The 18374-nt window shown below is 41.4% G+C and overlaps 1 protein-coding gene across 8 annotated transcripts in view; it reads left to right on the top strand.

Moving 5' to 3' along the window:
- Nucleotides 1-252: 252 nt before the first annotated feature.
- Nucleotides 253-18374, top strand: part of mecom (MDS1 and EVI1 complex locus) — a 281521-nt gene continuing 263399 nt past the window's right edge. For 5 of the 8 annotated variants that reach the window (XM_060943284.1, XM_060943282.1, XM_060943281.1 and 2 more), the window contains exon 1: nucleotides 254-686. In XM_060943284.1, the coding sequence (XP_060799267.1) occupies nucleotides 650-686 (37 nt within the window). In that variant the 5' untranslated portion in view covers nucleotides 254-649. Of the gene's footprint in view, nucleotides 687-18374 lie in introns of all 8 variants that reach the window. The other 3 variants (XM_060943283.1, XM_060943279.1, XM_060943277.1) reach the window with 1 other exon arrangement.

The following is an 18374-nucleotide window of genomic DNA, read 5'->3' as shown; positions in this document are numbered from 1 at the left end:
TGTGTGTGTGTGTGTGTGTGTGTGTGTGTGTGTGTGTGTGAGAGAAATAAACTTTTTCCTCCTTCCTATAATGATGGCCAAATCTCAATTAAAATGCACAAAAAAAATTAATGGAGATGTTTTACATTAGTGATTTCACCCAGCAGTGATTAATGCGCCTCGGTTTCTCTCCCTCTCACACACACACACACACACACACACACACACACACAAAAAGTCGCTCGGACGCAGACGCTCGAGACCACTTCATTATAATTAATGTGTCCGGTTGCGCGTGGAGCCGCGGGGTCGCGCGCAGCTCCGTCTCCGTCTCACTGATCTCCAAACATCTGACACGGGTGGGATCTCAGCGCTTTCGCCCTCTGACAGGATCCGTAATAACGGGTGATAAATCGCTCCAAACTTCTCTCTCTCCCTCTCTCTCTCTCTCTAATTTTTTCCTGAGGACTCTGCTGGCAGCGCACGACTGTGCGCATGTGCAAAGGTGTCCAAACTGACAATGCTGGAGAGATAGCGCGTTTGGATTGAGAATCAAGACAAGAAGTAGTAGTAGAAGAAGAAGTTTTTTTTTAAAGGACAGAAGAGAAGAAAGACGAGAAGTGCAGAGAGACTCGAACGAGACCGACACCGTCAAGACATCCAGAGCAGCATGAGGTCCAAGAGCAGGGCGAGGAAACTGACCACCGGTAGGTGCAGTGACTCTTACAACATTTCTGAACAAGAAGAAAAAGTTGAGCAGCGCTGCTGTGGTGTGCATGTGAACGGGTGACATTCGGGAAACGGAGGAAGACGTGATGACGGGTTTGTCGCGTGCACTCACGCGCTGCTGCTGCGCGTTAAAGCGCACACTGCACGAGTTGCGCGCGCGCTGTGCGCAAGAAACTTCGGGACTGTTTGTGAAAGTGTGTGTGTGTGTGTGTGTGTGTGTGTGTGAGAGAGAGAGAGAGAGAGAGAGAGTATCACCTCCCGGTAGCTTCAGTTATTGCTCAATTTACAGCAAAATGAAAGGAAAAAAAGTCACAGCTTCTGTGTAACACACACGCACGCAACCCTCAGGGAGTTCCCCTTCACACTTCCACACGAGGACACCATCAAACACCCCGGGTCATTTCTGCTCACTAGTGCTTCTTCTGTTCACTTTCCTTCTCTTGCAGCAAAGCGATCAAATAAACACTGGAGTGCCTGGAGGAGTGTGTGTGTGTGCGTGCGTTGCGTGCGTAACGTAATTTGTGTGCGTATCCTTGTGCCCTGTGGCACCGGTTGCTCTGTTCCACACCTCCAACCTGAACATGAGGCAGAGCTCGTGTGGAATAAATCACCCCGGGACCCGGCACTGAGCTGACAAACATTTTCATCTCATCTTTCTGTTCTTTTTTTTTTTTTTGGCACGGTTACTGTTTCTTCTTCTTCTTCTTGCTCCACTAATAAATGCAAAAATGATTCCAGGTCCTGATGTTCTGTCCTGATGCATTCTTTAAATTCCCTGTAAAGTCTCTAAAGGCTGTTGAACACTCCAGCTGTTCTAAGCGATGTGTGAGTGAATCTTTCTTTCAAGTTTTTTTTAAACATATATATTTAATTAAAATGAGCAAAGCATATACATTTTTATGCGTTTGTTCTATACAGTAATTGACTATAAATACAGGCTACTTGATGAAAATTACTGTGAGGATGTACAGTAGGGACTCTAAAACCTTTGCAAGAAGTTTTTATCTTCTTTTCTGGAGGCACACACACACACACACACACACACACAAAAGAAAGAAAGAAAGAAAGAAAGAAAGAAAGAAAGAAAGAACCCCGAAAAGAATCTCCTTTTGTTTTTGAGTGTAAATGCAATGGCTGATAGTTCACTTAGGGTCTGAGGAGGAGGAGGAAGGAGAAAAAGTTGAAGATCATTGAGTTGTTTTGAGTTATAGCTTCCTCTCCTGGTGAACAACACCGCTGGCTGCAGAGAGACTGCTGGGGTCGCACAAGCTTTATCCGCTCAATAAACTGCCTCTAAACTACCATTGTGTGGTGCACACACACACACACACACACACACACCTTTAAAAGGTTACCACCGCAAAGTTTCTTTAGTGCTGTAGAAAGGCACCACATGCAAATGTGAATAAAAATATATAAGTCCAATAATAATAATAATAATAATAATAATCATCATCTCATCTCATAATAATAATAATAATCTCATAATAATAAATATTTATTAAAACAATTCATCACTACTTGGTCGTGTGAATTCTGGCACTTGAGAACACCTGCTAAGTCGGAACAATAAAACTGATCAACACTCGGATAAGTGCAGGTCGAACCGGTCAGAATTCGTGTGACGTCATACAAACAGCCGTGGCCATGAACAAACATGAAAAAAAAACCCCACGTTGTTTCATGATTAAAACACACACACACACACACACACACAAACGAAATTTCTGAAATATTCCAAAACTTCGTGTGCGACAGCCAATCAGCAGCGTCCATGACGTCACAGTGCTGTCCAATTCTTAAATCTGATCGGTCAGCAGCTTTAACAGTGATTCCAGATGTAATTTAAATCACAGGTGTGTGTGTGTGTGTGTTTATATTAAGTCGCTTATCTGAGAAGTTATTGTTTCTATAGTAACGTCTAAAAAAAGATGTGTGATGTGGGGAAGTTTTCTTTCTATCCCGGGGCGTTTATTTCTCATTTATGGGCGGAGTCTTCAGTGTCAGCGTTTCTCTGTTTCTTGCTGCTTGACCGGAAATGGAACGATAGAAGGGATGAACTTGTCATTCAGGTATTAAATGTAACTATAAAAGGATAAAAAGTAAACGCCATTGTTTATCATAATTAAAATGTGGCTGCTGTATTATGAGAGGAATAAAACATTTCAGTAAATCACATCACATCACATCATTTGGTTGTTGATTCGTTTCCCAGAACAGCACGACCCGCCCTGGGTGTTTTTATTTTATTTTATTTTATTTTATTTTACATGAAGTGTAAAGAAAGGATGAAGAGAAAGTGCAGGAGATGCAGCACTGACTGATATCACTCCATCACAGGCCAGAAAGCCAACGGCTCATTTCACCTCAACTAAATTATTTAACACGCGGGGCAAATAACCGCAGTGAATTATGGGCTGTTGTGCAGAGGCGCGCGCTGGGGAGGGTGATTTGTTTGCGGTCACTTCGGCCTGCTGGGTTCCTTCTTCTGCTTCTACAGAGACATTCAGTACCGTGCGCTTTAGTGAACACACTCCTCCACTCACTCCCACACACTGAAGTGAAGTGCTGCCATCTCACTCCAGCAGGGTGTTTTTCAGAGCCCACTCTGAGAGAGAGAGAGAGAGAGAGAGAGACGTTCCGCCCTGTTGCCAATCAGGCGCACAATCTGTGAATAGTGGGAAAGAGGGATGGATGGATGGATGGATGGATGGTGGGAGAAGAGAAGATAATTATTTCCTGAGATGAAAGAGAAATGCTTTCTGACGATGAGAGAGTGCATGGAGAGGAGGAGAGGAGGGGAGAGAATGTAATGTTCTGGGGCCCCGAGCCAGCTCGCGCGTGCGCTCGATTTCAATTCCCACACTCCTCATGAAACGGAGGCCCGCGTGCGCTCGGTGAAGCAGCGTGAAGCAGCCTGCGTTCAAGGAATAATCCGAGGCCTACGCGGGCGCGCGCTTCTTGGTCACCTGTAGCTGCATCTCATTTCAAACCCTGACGTGCTTTTATAATCATTTGCACTTCGGATCCCTTTTGGGGAGAAGCACATTTCAGGCACTTCCTGTCGAGCTGAAGAAAATTCCCAACACTGTGGGCCTCATGAACATTCTCCATCACGCCCACATTTAACATCACCCAGGGCTTCTGACTGCTGGAGACCCCACACTTTCACTGCAGCGCGCGCGCTTAGCTTCATAGGGTGTGTTGTTGTTTGTTGTTGCTTCTATAGATTTTGGCTGTTGGTTTGTTCTCATCATTATTTCAAAATAATTCGATTGTCATGCAAACTCGCTGCACAATATGACTGAATGACTGACTGGATGTAGCTATTTCATTGCTTGTTTGTTTGTGAAAACCAGATGCAGCTGTTTTAAAGCCTGTCCCTGCCTGACTGGAGACCTGTTTTGTGGGTCTCTTTGTGCAATCTAGAAGCTGATGCTCATGAAGTTTGAAAAGCTGCACATGTTCAATGCCCCATCGTCTCTTGCGCGCGTGCCTTAATCCTTCCGTCGCTTTCACGTCTTTCGTTTAACTTGAACATGACTTTCACGTGGCTCGTATTGCAGTCAAAGGGTGATAATAATAATAATAATAATAATAATAATAATAATAATAAGGGGTAAATGTGAAGTGCGCCACTGTGCCTGTGCACTTTGCAGGGCTCTGAGTTCAGACTCTGGGTTTTTTAATCAGATTCCAGCAGTCTGACTTTTCAGTCAGTGCATAAATAAATAAAAAACTGAATAACAGTGCTGAATGAATGAGGAGGTAGGGACGTGTGCATTTTCATGAAAAGAACAACAATTCAACTTAAAAAAAACAGAAAAAAGAAATTTATCCTCACAAATTAAAACGTTGGAGAACGTTGTTAAAAATGTGATGCAATTATTTTCGAAATTGTATCATACAGGCAGGTGTGCATATAAAACTTTAATTATAATTATTGACAGCACTTGCGTTATTTGTCCAATCTCATCTCATCTCATTATCTCTAGCCACTTTATCCTGTTCTACAGGGTCGCAGGCAAGCTGGAGCCTATCCCAGCCGACTACGGGGGAAAGGCGGGGTACACCCTGGACAAGTCGCCAGGTCATCACAGGGCTGACACATAGACACAGACAACCATTCACACTCACATTCACACCTACGGTCAATTTAGAGTCACCAGTTAACCTAACCTGCATGTCTTTGGACTGTGGGGGAAACCAGAGCACCCGGAGGAAACCCACGCGGACACGGGGAGAACATGCAAACTCCACACAGAAAGGCCCTCGCTGGCCACAGGGCTCGAACCTGGACCTTCTTGCTGTGAGGCGACAGTGCTAACCACTACACCACCATGCCGCCCCCTATTTAAAAATTATATCATATAAATATATACTGTACATATATAAAGTAATTATGTTGTGGAAGTGAGTGATAACTCGTTTAACACTAATATGTGCTGCCTTGTTGGCTGGTCATGCTGTGGGTAGCCATGTTGATGTGACGTCACTTACTGACCTCAGGTTTGAGGAGACTCCAGTGTGGGGTAGGAATTCAACATTGAGACGAATTTCCTTTGTTTTTGTTTTTCCTGAGTTGGAGTTTTCAACTGACGCAGCATGAGGTACAGTGTATTTTCTTGTATCTATAGAGTCAGGTGATGTGTTAGCCGTCTGACCACAGCAATTTACCAGTTTGTCATATTTTTGTGGCTACTGCCTCATATAAAGGCAGAGCCACTGTGTCATTGTGTTGTAAGAATGAGTGTAACAATAGCACACCGCATACGCATACATGTGTTCCTATTAAAATGGCCGTGACCGTATACAATTCGGTTCACCATTCAAAATAAATGGACTAGACGAAAGAAATCGCTTTCAGACATGTTTATGCTTTTTACCGAGGGAAAGTGCATTCTGATTTTAAAATGTACTCCAGGTCGTCCCCCCTTTCCTTGCCTTCTTCAGCCAGTGGTCCCATGTGTGATGGAGATGCAACGCACTTCCAAGTTGTAACAGGAAGTTGTCGAAAAGAGTATCGAGACCACTGAGCTCTAGCGCCGGGCCATTTCCAGGAAATAAGAGTTTGGGTCATGGCGACAGTGTGTGTATGTCAGCCTCGGTTCAGTGGTTTCAGTTTTGAAAACTGTAAGAGGTAAGAGTAGAATAATATAAAAGTACAGACACTTGGTATATTTTACTTCTGTGATTTTTAAATTGTTCATTTTTGGATTACACTTCATTTTTGTGGCTACTGCCTCATAGAGTACATATATATGCTGTATTTATTATATAGACATGGGATCAGAAAACTAATTTATTTAAAAGCAGTAGCCACATGGACCTCAGAAAAAGCGTTGTTGATGCTCATCAGGCTGGAAAAGGTTACAAAACCATCTCTAAAGAGTTTGGACTCCACCAGTCCACAGTCAGATAGATTGTGTACAAATGGAGGAAATTCAAGACCATTGTTACCCTCCCCAGGAGTGGTCGACCAACAAAGATCACTCCAAGAGCAAGGCGTGTAACAGTCGGCGAGGTCACAAAGGACCCCAAGGTAACTTCTAAGCAACTGAAGGCCTCTCTCACATTGGCTAATGTTAATGTTCATGAGTCCACCATCAGGAGAACACTGAACAACAATGGTGTGCATGGCAGGGTTGCAAGGAGAAAGCCACTGCTCTCCAAAAAGAACATTACTGCTTGTCTGCAGTTTGCTAAAGATCACGTGGACAAGCCAGAAGGCTATTGGAAAAATGTTTTGTGGACGGATGAGACCAAAATAGAACATTTTGGTTGAAATGAGAAGCGTTATGTTTGGAGAAAGGAAAACACTGCATTCCAGCATAAGAACCTTATCCCATCTGTGAAACATGGTGGTGGTAGTATCATGGTTTGAGCCTGTTTTGTTGCATCTGGGCCAGAACGGCTTGCCATCATTGATGGAACAATGAATTCTGAATTATACCAGCGAATTCTAAAGGAAAATGTCAGGACATCTGTCCATGAACTGAATCTCAAGAGAAGGTGGGTCATGCAGCAAGACAACAATCCTAAGCACACAAGTCGTTCTACCAAAGAATGGTTAAAGAAGAATAAAGTGAATGTTTTGCAATGGCCAAGTCGAAGTCCTGACCTTAATCCAATGGAAATGTTGTGGAAGGACCTGAAGCGAGCAGTTCATGTGAGGAAACCCACCAACATCCCAGAGTTGAAGCTGTTCTGTACGGAGGAATGGGCTAAAATCCCTCCAAGCCGGTGTGCAGGACTGATCGCAGACATTTAGTTGCAGTTATTGCTGCACAAGGGGGTCACACCAGATACTGAAAGCAAAGGTTCATATACTTTTGCCACTCACAGATATATAATATTGGATGATTTTCCTCAATAAATAAATGACCAAGGATAATATTTTTGCCTCATTTGTTTAACTGGGTTCTCTTTATCTACTTTTAGGACTTGTGTGAAAATCTGATGATGTTTTAGGTCACATTTGTACAGAAATATAGAAAATTCTAAAGGGTTCACAAACTTTCAAGCACCACTGTATCTGTGAGCTCAGGTATGTGGAAGAGGCCAGACTGCGCTTTGGTTCCAGTGGGTTACGGTGCTCCATGATGTAGCAGCTGCAAAAGGTGTAGCTGGTGGTTTCCTTCAGGGGTCTCAGATGAAGCACGTGTTCTTCATCTCTGTCATGGATTGGGAGATGTTGTAGGATAGGAGAGAGCTGGCTGGTGGGCGGAGCCGAGCAAGCGAATATCCACTTGTGGGGGGTGTTGGGGAGGTGAATCTAAGATAAGTTTTAAAAATGTTTTGGAAGCATTTTGCTTTTAGTAATAAATAGCTAAAGACACAACGTATGTTTAAAAAAAAAACCAACACCTTTTTCAGTTAAAATCTCTTTCACTTACTTGACAAATAGAATAAATACCATGCAAATAAATTTTAACAAAAATACAGACACATCTCTTTCCATGTAAACATGTCCAGGTCTTAAAAAATAGTAATATTCATCTTTCCGCAGTCAAATTCCAATATTTTCCATCTGCCACAGGATTGAATTCAATTTTTTTCCTCGCATTCAAATATCTGATCCTCTCTCGTCATATCTTATATATCTTTATATTTTTTCCATTTTTAATCTTGCGGAAGTGAGTTTATCTCATCACTTCTGTTACATTCGTTCCCTCACCAGCTTCTGTGTTTTCTCTTAAAATTAATACATCGCTTATCATGTTACCAAGAAACTGAAAAGACATTGTTAATCGGGAAAATGTTCCAGCTTCACCTCTGACTGGAACAAATCACTGACATTGGAGACTGAAGAAACATCTCCAAGCAGCTGATGACACTTTTTCTTCCCCCCCAAGTGATCACCAATAGCATTAAAGCATGTGTTAGAGATTAGAATTAAAGCATCGATTTGTTGAAGTGATGTGCTGGGAGCGAAGCTGACGTCTGAACTGAAGAGTGGGCGGAGATGAGGATCGTGGAGAACAGGGTTAGCCTGCTGTATTCCCAGAGTGTGTGAGGGAAAGAGAGACGCCACTGTGGGTCGTGATCATGATGGATCACATGTTCAGAAGGGTTTGATTGATCAGACAGAAGCCGCTGCGTTTGGTCAAGAGGTCTGATTACAGCCTGGGAATTCTCTTCTGGATCTTGTGGAAGGAGAGCGAGGTGTTTGTGTGAGGGATAAGAATCCGGGGGCATGGATGACAGTGACACAGTTCCCCTCATCCATCAACGCCTCCGAGTCACCATTCTTTCTCTATGTCTCTGTGTCTCTGCAGTGTCTTAATAAAACCTGGCCTGATCGCACGCTCAAAACTATCTATTTATCTCCTGCTCTGTGATTGGTCACAGGTCAGGTCATGTGATTGGTGTGACTGATGACTTCATCGGTTTACACCACACAGGGTCACACTTCAGTCTGAGCTTCCGTCCATCAACCATCAACACGTTATTCACTGAATTGTCACTCTGGAATTCTCCGTTCTGATTGGTCACAAGCCAGAAGGTGTTGAGGTACAGGTTAACGTTTCTATAGTAACCGATAAATAACAAGCGAGTAATAAACTGGTTTAAAAACAAATGTTCTTTTTTTAACTAATTTGTTTTGTTTGTTTAATATACATACACATAATATACTGTATATTGGATATTAATTCAACAGGACAGAGGAGTTTTCTGAGGCTTTTCTCATTAACTTTCCACACCATGAAATGTAGCTAAAAATGGATAAAAAGTACAACGTGTCATTCTTGAGGTAATACAGTGGATATAAAAAGTCTACACACCCTGTTAAAATGATAGGCTTTTCTAATGCGAAAAAATAAGACCACCATAAATAATTTCAAAACTTTCCCCACCTTTAATGTGACCTGTAACCTGTACAATTCAATTGAAAAACAAAAAACATGAAGAAAAAATCGTACAATAAGCTGGTTGTGTAAGTGTGCACACCCTTAAACTAATACTTTGTTGAAGCAGCTTTTGGTTTAATTCGAGCATTCAGTCTTTCTGGGTTCACACCTGCCATCAATTAAAATGACCTTGATTAACCCCAAATAAAGTTCAAACTCCATTGCATCCTCCAGCAAAAGCCAGGGTTCACAGAGAGCTTACAAAGCATCAGAGGGATCTCATTGTCGAAAGGTATCAGTCAGGAGAAGGGGACAAAAACATTTCCACGGCATTAGATATACCATGGAGCACAGTGAAGACCGTCATCAAGAAGTGGAGAAAATATGGGACAACAGTGACATTACCGAGAACTGGACGTCCCTCCAAAACTGATGAAAAGACAAGACGAAAACTGGTCAGGGAGGCTGCCGAGAGGCCGACAGCAACACTGAAGGAGCTGCAGGAATTTCTGGCAAGTACTGGTTGTGTACGACATGTGACTACAATCTCCCGTATTCTCCATATGTCTGGACTATGGGGTAGGGTCAAAGAAAAACATCCAGGCCCGGCTAAAAATACAATCAACTCTCCCAAAAGCATGTGGGAAAATGTGTTCTGGTCTGATGAAACCAAGGTTGAACTTTTTGGCCACAATTCCAAAAGGTATGTTTGGTGCAAAAACAACACTGCGCATCACCAAAAGAACCCCATAGCCACGGTGAAGCATGGTGGTGGCAGCATCATGTTTTGGGGTTGTTTTTCTTCAGCTGGAACAGGGGCTTTAGTCAAGCTGGAGGGAATTATGAACAGTTCTAAATACCAGTCAGTTTTGGCCCAAAACCTTTAGGTGTCTGCTAGAAAGCTGAAGATGAAGAGGAATTTTATCTTTCAGCACAACAATGACCCCAAGCATACATCGAAATCAAGAAAAGAATGGCTTCACCAGAAGAAAACTAAAGTTTTGGAACAGCCCAGCCAGAGCCCAGATCTAACTCCAAGTGAAAATCTGTAGGGTGACCTGAAGAGGGCTGTGCACAAGAGACGCCCTCGCAATCTGACAGATTTGGAGCGCTTTTGCAAGGAAGAGTGGGCAAATATTGCCAAGTCTAGATGTGGCAGGCTGATCGACTCCGACCCAAAAAGACTGAATGCTGTAATTAAATCAAAAGGTGCTTCAACAAAATATTAGTTTAAGGGTGTGCACACTTATGCAACCAGCTTATTGTATGTTTTTTATTTTTCATGTTTTTCCCCGAACAGATTTGTTTGTTTTTCAATTGAATTGTACAGGTTATAGGCCACATTAAAGGTGGGAAAAGTTTTGAAATTATTTATCACGGTCTTATTTTTTTACATCAGAAAAAAACGATCATTTTAACGGGGTGTGTAGACTTTTTATATCCACTGTATACTGTATTATTGTTAACATTGGCAAGTTGCTGCCGTATAAGAGGAATAAAACACATTGGGTGCATGCTGATACTGCCAACTAATCAATTTTAGGGTGGAAACAAGATGTGCACCGGATCACACCGTCTCTTCGTTGATTATTTTCCTTTAAATGCACGTCCTGAAGTGTTTTATTCTCCTGCACGATGGGCTGATGTGACCAAGAATCGCAATATGCAACATGAATATAATCTACAAGTCATTACACTAGTGTGTGTGTGTGAGAGAAAGATAAGTAATCATGGGAGCCATTCGTTTAGTTGTGTTTACGGCGTGGAAACCAGTACCAGCATAGAACAATGAACGAACCCTATCCTGGCCCTGGGACCTAAGGTCAGAGAGGCTGTGAAAGACACACATGCACACACACACGCACACACACACACACACACACACACACTGTGTCCTGCCGCCAGTCTGCTCAGGATGCGTGCCAAAGTTGAGGTCATTACCTACATACAGACTCGAACACTACAAATATTTTTGTATATTGTTAGTCTGTGTGTGTGTGAGTGCTTGAGTTTGTCATTGTCATGACCTAATACTGCTTTAATGGGTGTGTGCGTCTGAACTTTGTTCGTTTGCAAGAACAGAACAGAAATGGCCTGCTTAATTCTCTGTGTATTTGTGTACGCGCGTGTTTGTGTATTGACTTTTTATTCAATCCTAAATCCCAAGCCGTGCCCTTTCCTGATCTCCTATTGTAGTAAAATGGCGACAGCTCTTTCCCAGACATCCAGTCACTGATTTCACTTCTGATAAGATAATGTAAAACTGCATGGCACCAACGATGACACAAACGAAAGCTCATGACATCACTGTTTCTTTTTTGTTGTTTTTGTTTTGTTGTGTTGTGTTTTTTCTCGCCACCATCCACCTGGAGGAGACTGAGTTTAAAGTTTAACGCTGGCCGAGAAACCATCAAGCAGATGACCTGAGAAAGCAGGAAAGAACCAGGTTATAGACCCGTTCACAATTTGTACACAATGACGTAGTAGGTATGTGCGTGCATTTTGGTAACGGAAGTCTGGCAGAGATCAACAGCTTGTCAAGCTATGCAAAGGGATTGACAACAACGAAATATCGCCAGTATTACCTCAACGAGTTGACTTTGACAAATGGTGACAGACTTCCAGATCCGTGTGCTATTAATGAGTGGGTTCAAGATGTTAGCAAGTGGCCAGATATATACAGTGTCTTGCAAAAGTATTCATCCCCCTTGGTGTTTGTCCTGTTTTGTCGCATTACAAGCTGGAATTAAAATGGAATTTTGGAGGCTTAGCACCATTTGATTTATGCAACATGCCGACCACTTTAAAGGTGCAAATTGTTGTTTTATTGTGACACAAACAATAATTAAGATGAAAAAAAAACCCAGAAATCTGGAGTGTGCATAGGTATTCAGCCCCTTTCATATGAAACCCCTAAATAAGAGCTGGTCCAACCAATTCACTTCATAAGTCATATAATTAGTTGATTAAGATCCACCTGTGTGCAATCAAAGTGTCACGTGATCTGTCACATGATGTCTGTATAAATCAACCTGTTCTGGAAGGACCCTGACTCTGCAACACTACTAAGCAAGCAACATGAAAACCAAGGAGCCTCCAAACAGGTCAGAGACAAAGTTGTGGAGAAGTATAGATCAGGGTTGGGTTATAAAAAATATCCCAAACTTTGAATATCCCACGGAGCTCCATTAAATCCATTATAGCAAAATGGAAAGAATATGGCACCACTACAAACCTGACAAGAGAAGGCCCCGCCCACCAAAACTCACAGACCGGACAAGGAGGGCATTAATCAGAGATGCAACAAAGACACCAAAGATAACACTGAAGGAGCTGCAAAGATCCACAGCAGAGATGGGAGTATCTGTCCATAGGACCACTTTAAGCCATACACTCCACAGAGTGGGGCTTTATGGAAGAGTGGCCAGAAAAAAGCCATTGCTTAAGAAAACATGTTTGGAGTTTGCCCAACAGCATGTGGCAGACTCCCCAAACACATGGAAGAAGATTCTCTGGTCAGATGAGACTAAAATTGATATTTTTGGCCATCATGGGAAATGCCATGTGTGGAGCAAACCCAACACCCTGAGAACACCATTACTACCATGAAGCATGGTGGTGGCAGCATCATGCTGTGGGGATATTTTTCATCAGCAGGGACAGGAAAGCTGGTCAGGACTTAAGGAAAAATAGATGGCATTAAATACAGGGCACCTCTGGAGGAAAACCTGTTTGAGTCAGCCAGAGGTTTGAGACTGGGACGAAGGCTCACGTTCCAGCAGGACAATGACCCTAAACATACTGCTAAAGCTACACTGGAGTGGTTTAAAGGGAAGTATTCAAATTAGAATCAGAATTACTTTATTGATCCCTGGAGGGAAATTCAAATTTGCTACCAAGGTCCTGAATCAAAGAAGAAGTAAACATGTCTAAAAATAGAAGATAAAATCATCTGAAAAAAGAATAAATAAAAATTAAATACATTTAAATAAGTTCAATAACTTGAAGTCATTTTATATACAATGATTCCTATATACATATATTGCACCTGAGTTAAGGATACAGTATACGGAATATGGAATGGCCTAATCAAAGCCCAGACCTCAATCCAATTGAGAATCTGTGGCATAACTTGAAGATTGCTGTATGCAAGCGCAACCCATCTAACTTGAAGGAGTTGGGAGCTTTGCCTTGAGGAATGGGCAAAAATCCCAGTGGCTAGATGTGCTAAGCTAATAGACACATACCCCAAGAGATTTGCAGCTGTAATTGTAACATCCTCACAGTGAATTGCACCTGTATGGCAGGACTAGTAGCCTATTATTTGGTGTTGTGGGCTTGGAGCTAACATAGTTCAGCATTGTTATGCAAACATGAATTATGCTTCTGTGTTACTGTCCTTTCAAATTTAACTTGGGATATGGATCTCTTTACCATATCAAAAATTGTATGTCTTGTCCCTGTAACTTAGATACAGTGGTGCTTGAAAGTTTGTGAACCCTTTAGAATTTGCCATATTTCTGCATAAATATGACCAGAAACATCAGATTTTCACACAAGTGCTAAAAGTAGATAAACAGAACCCAGTTACACAAATGAGACAAAAATATTATACTTGGTCATTTATTTATTGAGGAAAATGATCCAATATTACATATCTGCGAGTGGCAAAAGTATGTGAACCTCTAGGATTAGCAGTTAATTTGAAGGTGAAATTAGAGTCAGGTGTTTTCACTCAATGGGATGACAATCAGGTGTGAGTGGGCACCCTGTTTTATTTAAAGAACAGGGATCTATCAAAGTCTGATCTTCACAACACGTTTGTGGAAGTGCATCATGGCACGAACAAAGGAGATGCCTGAGGACCTCAGAAAAAGCATTGTTGATGCTCATCAGGCTGGAAAAGGTTACAAATCCATCTCTAAAGAGTTTGGACTCCACCAATCCACAGTCAGACAGATTGTGTACAAATGGAGGAAATTCAAGACCATTGTTACCCTCCCCAAGAGTGGTCGACCAACAAAGATCACTCCAAGAGCAAGGCGTGTAATAGTTGTGAGGTCACAAAGGACCCCAGGGTAACTTCTAAGCAACTGAAGGCCTCTCTCACATTGGCTAATGTCAATGTTCATGAGTTCACCATCAGGAGAACACTGAACAACAATGGTGTGCATGGCAGGGTTGCAAGGAGAAAGCCACTGCTCTCCAAAAAGAACATTGCTGCTCATCTGCAGTTTGCTAAAGATCATGTGGACAAGCCAGAAGGCTATTGGAAAAATGTTTTGTGGACGGATGAGACCAAAATAGAACATTTTGGTTGAAATGAGAAGCGTTATGTTTGGAGAAAGGAAAACACTGCATTCCAGCATAAGAACCTTATCCCATCTGTGAAACATGGTGGTGGTAGTATTATGGTTTGGGCCTGTTTTGCTGCATCTGGGCCAGGACAGCTTGCCATCATTGATGGAACAATGAATTCTGAATTATACCAGCGAATTCTAAAGGAAAATGTCAGGACATCTGTCCATGAACCAGTGGTGGCTCCTGATTTTTTTTTCAGGGGGGGCAATTTTCCCCCGTTATGTCTACACGGACCATAAATGTCCACAGGACTGAAGTAAATTGACCTAGGTAGCAAATCAATTGGCCAAACTTGTTTTTGCCTGGTACATTCAGATATCAATATAGACAATATCTCTTCTCTCCACTAGGTGACAACACTGAACAAGTTAAAGGTGGCAAACTAAGGTAGCCTAGTAAACTAGACCTACCCGCCTAGCGGCCAAAAATATTTTTGCCTACGAGTGGCAAATATTCACATTTAGTCTGGCTTGCCAGGCTAAAACTAAGGAAGATTCATTGTGAAGCCTTCAAAGCAAAACGTTTGGCATCACAATCAATTAATATTACATTACTCATTTATTTTCTCATATTTTTCCAGTATTCTGTAATAAGTAGACACAAATTCTTAATTATAAACATATTCTAATTTCTTCATTCTAAAGAATGCAATTAAAGTGGCAGGATATAAATCCAAAACAAGTGTTTATTTAAGTTTTGAAAAAGATGAAGAAAAGCATAACCATCAAACAAACATGTGCAGCTTAATTATGTGTTTTTTTTATATGGAATTGCACCATTTTAACAACAAATAATAATTCTAAATAAATTCTGCAGGTTTTTTTCCCAAGAATTCCTCCAGAAAGCCATGCCTTAAAAGGAAATTTAAAGTATTACAAGCATGTCAATGAACACAAAAGGCTTTAGTTATTTAGCTATATACACACAAGGTTACACAAGGTTTTGTAGTCAGTGCAACTTGGCTTAACAAGTTGGAAAAAAGGTAAGGTGCTGCTGGCTCCAATGAACACACATACTGTACAATATATAAAAACTGAAAATATGCTTAATTTATACCAAGTCAGAGAGAACTTGAGGCTACTGAAATATTCCAAGCATCGCAATGTTAAACTGCCATTGGCAAAACAAAAACATGGCAATGTTAAACTTTAAACTGCCATTGGTAAAACAACTGCCATTGGTAACACACACACACACACACACACACACAAAAAAAAAAAAAAAAACTTTTGCCTAGTAAATTCAAATATCAGATATCACTGTACCGTCTGCTGTGCTACTTCCAGGGTGGAAGAGAATGCAAGGGTAGCAAAAAAGAGCAGTGACTACATCACAGCCAGCTCGCCAAGTTTTCCGGTAGTACCAGTTCTTGTTAAAACCTCTTGAGTAGGTCTTCTCTCCCTTCATAGACACTTGCTTGATGTTTAAATTCGGAGGTCCTAGCTGTTTGATTGCCATTTTCTCCTTATTGGTACGACGACTAAAGGGAACTTCTTTCAGAGACGCTATCGTATTGTTGCACTCAACACTCGCCATCTTCTTCATAGAATAATCACACATTTCCCGCGCAAGTTGCGTTTTCCAGCCCAAAATTATGTTCAAAACCCGCCAAAATGCACTTAAAACCACCCAATCTGGCAACACCTGAGCGGCGCAACAGGCGTATGACGTAAGCACGCTGCTTGTGCGAGCACATAAAACCTAATAGAAAATGCACTGGGAGCGTGATTTTCGAAAAAAACGTACGTACCATTACTGTCAATGGGAGATTTTGGGGCAAATCTGAACCTGACAGAAATTGCCCCAAAAGGGCGTGGCTACACCAGGCGTGACCTTAGCCTGATTGGACAATGACATTACTGTTGCCGTGGTAGTAGGAGTGATTAAAAAAAAATCTCCCTCCCTGTTTGGGAGTGCGTCGCCCAAATCGCCCCTATTAACGAGCCGCCAGTGCCATGAACTGAATCTCAAGAGAAGGTGGGTCATGCAGCAAGACAATGACCCTAAGCACACAAGTCATTCTACCAAAGAATGGTTAAAGAAGATTAAAGTTAATGTTTTGGAATGGCCAAGTCAAAGTCCTGACCTTAATCCAATGGAAATGTTGTGGAAGGACCTGAAGTGAGCAGTTCATGTGAGGAAACCCACCAACATCCCAGAGTTGAAGCTGTTCTGTACGGAGGAATGGGCTAAAATTCCTCCAAGCCGGTGTGCAGGACTGATCAACAGTTACCGCAAACGTTTAGTTGCAGTTATTGCTGCACAAGGGGGTCACACCAGATACTGAAAGCAAAGGTTCACATACTTTTGCCACTCACAGATATGTAATATTGGATCATTCTCCTCAATAAATAAATGACCAAGTATAATATTTTTATTTATGCAGAAATATAGAAAATTCTAAAGGGTTCACAAACTTTCAAACACCACTGTCGCTAACTTTTACCAGAAGTCTCATCAGGCGCTGAACTTTCATTGAAAAGTTTAAAATGTAATTTGCACGGACTTTCAAGCGGTGTTTTGTTTCATTTTCTTCTTCAGAGTTCAACAACAGCAACGTCCTGTAAAAGTTCACAGTGATGTGACGAACCACAATGCTGTAAATATAAAACATGTCGGTCAGACTGAATATATGTAGCATGAGCTACATCCTGCGAATCACCACATATACCATCCCAGGCTTGTTGTTATTATTTATTTATTTATTTATTTATTTATTTTAACGAGCTGGATTAATAAATGCATGAATGGCAAGTGATGCTTTCCAAATCAGGAACACACAGCATTACAGTCAGATAAAAAGCCAGACTTGATTAATATCTTATTCTTTGCTGAAACGCTAAAAATGTAACACTGTAACTTAAATGTTTGCTCATGATCACATTCCTGAAGTAAACATGATGTGTGATGTATTGTTTGTTTATTACCTCACCCACGATGGAGTAAGTGGGCTGAGGTATTGTAATCAGTGTGGTTTGTTTGTTTGTTTGTTTGTTTGTTAATCTAGTATCTAGATGGTTGCACCAATTGACGTCATATTTTCAGGGCAGGTGGGCAATGGTTTGTAGATTACCTGATTAAATTTTGTGGGTAATCGGGTCAAGATGAAGGTCAAGGTCACCGGAAAGGTCAACCTTTCAGTCAAAATAATATATTTTCTATTATAACTTAAAAGCGGTTGCCGATAGACATATGTTTACTATTATGAACATATAGGAACTCCTATATGGCCTTTCATTTGGCACCATAATCTGTGACCTTGAAAGGTCAAACTCAAAGTCACAGATTTTCAGAGGGCTGTTACTTGAAAATGATTGATGATTGACAGATATTTACCATTATCAACTTATAGGAAGTGCCATATGGGCTTTCATTTGGCACCATGATCTTTGGCCTTGAGTGACCCTGAAAGGTCAAACTGAAGGTCATGGGTTTTCAAAGGGCTATAACTTTAAAATGGTTAATGATAGACAGATGCTTACCATTATCAACATGTAAGAAGTCCCATATGGGCTTTCAGTTGCCATCATGACCTTTGACCTTGAACGACTTTGACCTTGAGTTTGACAGTTCATGGATTTTGATAGGACTCTAACCTGACAGCTGATGATTGAGAAATATTACCGTTATCAACATATAGGTATAAAATAAGTGCTGCCGGGTGAGGTTTGTTTTGCCTGGCAACACTTGTTTAGAGTCATAGTCAGTACTAAAGCACTTAAATAGCTAACTACCTCACAATATGCAAATGTTACGTTACATTAGCTAACATTAGCATTTAGCCAAGTGAACAATGTTTCCAGGAAATGTAGACTCGCTACTATAGAATCCACAGGAAGTGTTTTCTGTCATCTGTATTTTGATGCCAAATATGTATCGTTCATGCATTACGTTTAAAACGTACAGTAATGTTTGCACTACACGTCATTCAAGCTTCATTTTATGATTTATTTC

This window comes from Neoarius graeffei, chromosome 16 (assembly GCF_027579695.1).
Source record: "Neoarius graeffei isolate fNeoGra1 chromosome 16, fNeoGra1.pri, whole genome shotgun sequence".
Taxonomy (NCBI): Eukaryota; Metazoa; Chordata; class Actinopteri; order Siluriformes; family Ariidae; genus Neoarius; species Neoarius graeffei.
The sequence above is the reverse complement of the archived record's forward strand: the minus strand, read 5'-3'. Positions and strand labels throughout refer to the sequence as shown.